The following is a 6000-nucleotide window of genomic DNA, read 5'->3' as shown; positions in this document are numbered from 1 at the left end:
ACAGCTTTGGAAAAGACCATTTGGCCTGTCTTTTCCTATAAGCAGCAAGCCATAACGATTCCATGAGTACAAATGTTTTCCCCACAAGATACCAGCTCTGGGTTGTCCCAGGTCTGAATAAATAACTTGTCTTCTGACTACTTTTATGGGCTCGCATATATCTTCTCATGATGCCTCTAGCGTTTACTGCCCCTAGTCCAGATATCTTTGTCCCATCAGATTTTACAGGCTACTGTATTTTGTATAAAAAGTATAAAAGTGTCATACTTTGGTCATTTCTTCGCAGTTAACTTTCTTGTAAAACTCCTCACGTGAATGTAGAGGTAATAAATGGTGTGGTTTTTCTCTTCTTAGTCCTGTATTAACTAGGCTCCAACCTCTCCACTGGCATTGAAATTCTTTTTTTTTTTTTTGAAAATTAGTAACTTTTATTGTCCAAGAAACAACTTTATGCAATAATATACATTTCTATACATGGAAACTTGCTGAGTAGCTAATAAGATAGCTACTGCATACATCTATTTTAAAAAATTAAATTAAATTTAAAAAAATAAACTAACTTCGCTGCCTGTAGGCTAGTTTCTTACTAATGTTAGCACCAAAGAACAGGAATGGAACCGTCTGGAAAAGAGGCAAATGGTAACAAAGACCTATGGTGAAGTGATTAGAGCTCCACTCTTCACTATCTTACTAACAACTTACCTACATACGCAATCCTACTTCCTAAAGAACAAAAACCTGGCACAGCAGTTCTGAAAACAACAAAATTCAACACGACTCCTAGCATTTTAGGGAATGAGAACAACTTTGAGACCTCACTATGAAAATAAAATGCACGTCCTCACTTCTCGAGGAGTGATTCTAGCTCTTCCTGCAAAGAGCTGAGCTGCTCTTTCTCCCTGTCTTCCTTCTGTTTGAGTTCATCCAGGACAGCCTGGAACCTGCTCTTGAGGGCCAGGTTCTCTACCTTCATGATGAGGTCCTCCTGGCGCTTCGCCCTGTCTTGGGTCTCCTGCAGCTTGCCTTTCATGCTGTCAATCTGTTTCTGAATCCCCATAACCAGCTGGCTGGTTCCTTCGTCCCCCTGGTGCTGCTCATCGGACTCGTTGAGCTTGTCTTGCAGCTGTCTCTCCAGATCTTCCTCGGTGTCGACGATGTTCACGTCCTCCTCATCCTCACTGCTGCTGCTGAGGTCGTTGAATATCTCTCGAAGCTCATCGTGCTCTAGAGAGTCGTGGCCCTGCCTGTGGCCAGACATTCCTGGAGAAGAGATATCGAGGCCCTGATTTTCTGTCTCCTTTGTTTCATCTTCGGCAATTATCTCCCAGCGGGTGCTGACAGCTTCTGCGTCAGTGCTCAGCAACCTCTTCACTTCTTTCTCCACATCGGGAGACTCGATGTACTTCTTCTTGGCTGTCTTCCGGAACCTTCTCTTTCTGACATTCTTTAGAGGTAGAGTGATTCCATGGTTCCAAACAAACTTCTTCTCTTTGTCCTTATCTTTTTTTTCTTGCTTGCTTTGGGGTCTGCGGGGGCAACTGGCTCCTCCACAGGAGGGTAGAGGTCGCCATCCACTGTGGATACAAGCATCTGACAGATATCCGCCGTCTTATAAAAGGTTTTTTTATCAATGGTTTTCAAGCTTTCCATGACACAAGGCAGATCTACCAACTTTGAGGCCAGGGGAACTCGATCCACTCTGACAATGCCGTGACGCCCATCGGGGTGTAACTCAATAGTGAGCCTGTCTTTCAGGTTGACGTGTCCAGACTGCACGGCCCTCCTCACAGTAGAGGCATATTCTGGAGGCAGTCGTAAAATAAACTGGCTCTCCAGTTCGTGAGGCGCGTCATCTTTGCTCTTACTCATCTTTAATTCCTTGCGAGTGGCTCCTCACCGCGCTGAAAAGTTTTAGCTCGTCCTCCGGCGGCTGCAAAAGGCCACTCGCTGGCGGAGCCAGCGGCGGGGAGCGGCGCTTCCGGTCGCCCCGCGGCGGGAGAAGCCACAGGTCCCGCCGCGGCCACGCTGAGCCCCGCGGCCGCGGAGCCGACTGCCGGCATTGAAATTCTAATCAGTCAACATTGTGTTGTAGCCACAGCTTTCAGGGACTTTCAAATTTGAGTGACTAAGACCCAGGAACACAGTGTCCAGTCACCCCAAGCCACATGAACCCCAGAGGTAACTCATTCTTTTAAACAAAAGGTAGTAGTAGCTTTGCATTAATAGGCCTCAACAAAGCCTAGATACCTCTACTTTTTCTAAGGAGTAAATAGCAAAGCTGATATTTGAGGTGCCCCCAAGGCTGGTATTGCTATCCCTGTTTCACAACTTCAGAAATCAAAATACTAAAAGTATTTAGGAACCAGAGCAGGAATAAGGGACTCAAATATTTTTGACATGTCTGGACTTCAGTCAAGACAAAACAAAGCACATTTTGGACTTTTGGCCAAGGATACAAGTCAAGGCCCCTATCTTTAAACATTCTGCCCTATTTCCACTTTAGGGCTTCTATTGCTGTGACAAAACACCATGACCAAAAAGCAAGCTGAGGAGGAAAGAGTTTATTTGGCTTACACATCCATATTTCTATTCATCTTTGCATCTTTGAATGAAGTCAGACAGGGCAGAAACCTGGAGGCAGGAGCTGATGCAGACGTCATGGAGGAGTGCTGCTTGCTGGCTTGCTCCCCATGACTTGCACAACCTGCTTTCTTATAGAACCCAACACCATCATCCCAGAGATGACACTGTTGGGAAGAGGCAAAAAGCACCTTGTGTAAGTACTGTCATTTTGACTTCAGACTCCACTTTACCTGTAGGGTGAGACAAAGTCAGGTTCCCAAACCCTAGGTGAGCTGAGAACCTTCCAATGGCTGACTTACCTCCTCCTTAAACCATAGAAATAGTCGTTATGCATCTCTAGTTCTCTATAAACAATCATGATTGTTCCTAACAACAGAAAGAACAAATGAGTCTGATTGGTTGGACTGAAAAGCTTACCTTCTATATTGTTTGACTGATGGAACACATAGGGAAAGCCCCTAATTATTAAATCCTGATTGCTCCAAAAATGGAACTGTAACTTGGGCATGGATATTTGTGGGATTTCTGTTTAAATACTTTCTGAAATGAATGTTCGGGGTCACAGTTCAGCTCCCAAGTCTGTTCTGTCACCCTGATTGATCAGGCTTCTGTAGTGCTGTTCAGTAAGAAGTCTTGCTTTGCAGAACCTCTTGTGTCTGCTTGGGTTGATCCAGAGCCTCTAAGGACAGTACCATCCACAATGGGCTGGCCCCTTCCCAATGAATCACTAATTAAGAAAAATGCCCTATAGCTGGATCTTACAGAGGCATTTTCTCAATCGAAGTTCCCTCCTTCCAGATAACTCCAACTTGTGTTGAATTGATATGAGACTAGCCATCACACCCACTCTGAAGAGGAAAGCCTAGCCACCATCAGGGATTTAGATGATGCTCAACCTGGCTTCTTTCTGTTGGGTATAGTCATCTGCTGTGGTGGGCCTATCCAAGGGTCCTTAAAACCAGCCAGGTATAGTGTGAAAAAGACGTCACCAAAGGACACCTAGATAGAGGTGAGGGGTAAGAGTAAAATTAAGAGGGGTCTGGGAGATTAGGCATTGAGTACAGAGGGCTTTAGGGATCCCACTTTCAGCCTTGGAGGGTGATCAAGGGAACTCAGGTAGATAAAGTTAGACTTTCTTGGGGCTGACTCCTGGCCAGCTGAGGTGATCCACAACTGATTAACTCCTGAGGAGATAGTAATACAGAGTGTTGTAATGTTAGGTCAATTGGGAAATCAAATCTCTACCCAGAGTTAGAGACAGAACTTTGATTCCAATCTCTTGAGCAGGAGGAAGTAGTAGCTTTTCATGAATAGGTGTGATGTCCCAGCTCCTGGCTAGAAGAGGAAGAGTGTCATAGATCAAGGAGCTGCAGGCAGATAAGACATATTTTGTTCACCAGCACACAGATTGTTAGGCAGGTAGTCATTAGGCAGGCAGCTGCTGCCAGGTATCCAGACAGACACAGGCTGCATGCATACAGGTTTACAGACAGATACACATAGGCAGGTAAGCAAAGACAAAGGCTCAGGCTTCTGCCTTCAAGACCACATTTATGCAGAACCCACATGGAAGTGTCATTCTGCTACAATGTGTTATCTAGTAATTGACACAACTATTTACTTTGGGGTTCCCTGAACATTCAGTACCAGCCATTATGTGCTGACTCATAGTTATACCCTAACTCCAATAACTATTTATAGGCGGGGTGTGAGTGTTGAGACAGGGTTTCTCTGTGTGGCTCTGGCTGTCCTGGAACTGGCTCTGTAGACCAGGATGGCCTCAAACTCAGACATTCATCTGTCTCTGCCTCTCAAGTACTGGGATTAAAGGCATGCGTCACCCCCTGCCCCCATCCCAGCATCCAATAAGCTATCTTGGTCCATGTTAGATATCCACATCAGCATCATGTTATCTAAATATAAACCGGCCCCTTAAGGCCCTCTGTTCCCAACAATGGGCCCCAATAAATACCAGACAACTCCACCTTCTTATATAATAATTTAAATCCTAAGGTGTAGTGATGCTGATGCTTACCTTTCTAGTGTTACCAAGGAAACAAGAGGTAGGGTCCATCTTCTTCACAGTAATAATTTAAAAACTGAATGCACTAAGCTGGAGTTGTGGGGCCACTCCTTTGATCCCAGCACTCAGGAGGCAGAGGCAGACAGATCTCTGTGAGTTTGAGGCTGCCCTGGTCTACAGAGTGAATTCCAGGATAGCCAAGGCTACACAGAGAAACCCTGTCTCAAAAGACCACAAAAAAAAGAAAGAAAAGAAAAGGAAAAACAAAAAGGTAAACTAGAGAAGTATGAATAGTTACATAAAAATAATTTGTTGAGCCAGGCATGGTGGAACATACTTTTAATTCCAGCACTTGGGAGGCAGAGGCAAGCAGATCTCTGAGGCCAGCCCGGTCTACAGAGCTACTCCCAGGACAGCCAAGGTTACACAAAAATTCCTGTCTCAAAAAACTAAAATAATAACAATAAATTGTGTGCTTTGTATATTTTGTCTGTTGGGGACCTGAGAGAGTGTAAGTCAGTCTGCACCCGTAGATCTGTCCCATCTCTCTGACACCCTGAAGCTACTGTTCTGCTCTTAGTTACATCCTCTGATTAGCTTAAAAGACAGATTTTGCATTAAAAACTATTTTTAAATGATGTCTTACCCATCTATGATTTTCAGAAGTACATATTTCTATGTATCTGAACTTTATAAGCTATACAAAAGCTTACAGAGTTAGTGTTGTATAAGATTAATGCAAAAGTCACCAGGAAGTGTTGCTGCCCAGCACCTCAGTAGCTGAGTGTGACTAAGGGAGAGACAGTAATAGAAGCTACATCCAGAGCCAGGCTGAACAGTGCTACAGCACACCAGAGACTAGCCCTGATCCCTGTTTTGAGCTAACCCCACTCCAAATGGAGAAATGCAAACCTGGGTAGGAAAGAGAAACAACTTGCAGAAGATCACAGAGGACTGACAAGGAATTCCTCCCAGTCTTAGGGTTATTATTGCTGCAACAAAACACCATGACCAAAAGCAAACTAGGGAGGGAAGGGTTTATGATTTCCGCTTCCACTTTGCTCTTCATCACTGGAGGAAGTCAGGACAGGAAGTCACACAGGGCAGGAACCTGGAGGCAGGAGCTGATGCACAACCACAGAGGATGTTGTTTACTGGCTTGCTCCTCATGGCTTACTCAGCCTGCTTTCTTATAGAACTCAGGACCACCAGCCCAGGGATGACCCCACCCACAATGGGCTGGGCCCCCTCCATGAATCTCTAGACAATGTCCTAGAGTCTTGCCTACAGTTTTTTTGTTTGTTTTGGTTCTGAATTTTTATTACTTTTTTAAAAACTTTTTTGTTCTTCTCTCATACATTGTATTCCAGTCTTCCCAGTTCCTCCCCCAACCT

At 44.7% G+C, this 6000-nt stretch overlaps 1 protein-coding gene across 1 annotated transcript; it reads right to left on the bottom strand.

Moving 5' to 3' along the window:
• Positions 1 to 441: 441 nt before the first annotated feature.
• LOC121140905 (transcription initiation factor TFIID subunit 7-like) lies at positions 442 to 2048 on the bottom strand. The gene is given in 2 exon segments (XM_040747556.1): positions 442 to 1507; positions 1510 to 2048. Coding segments are annotated over 2 exon segments (1026 nt in total). The 5' UTR covers positions 1870 to 2048; the 3' UTR covers positions 442 to 841.
• Between the last annotated feature and the right edge of the window lie 3952 nt (positions 2049 to 6000).

The sequence above is a fragment of the Mesocricetus auratus genome, unplaced genomic scaffold, assembly GCF_017639785.1.
Source record: "Mesocricetus auratus isolate SY011 unplaced genomic scaffold, BCM_Maur_2.0 Super-Scaffold_100006, whole genome shotgun sequence".
In the NCBI taxonomy this organism is placed as follows: Eukaryota; Metazoa; Chordata; class Mammalia; order Rodentia; family Cricetidae; genus Mesocricetus; species Mesocricetus auratus.
The sequence above is the reverse complement of the archived record's forward strand: the minus strand, read 5'-3'. Positions and strand labels throughout refer to the sequence as shown.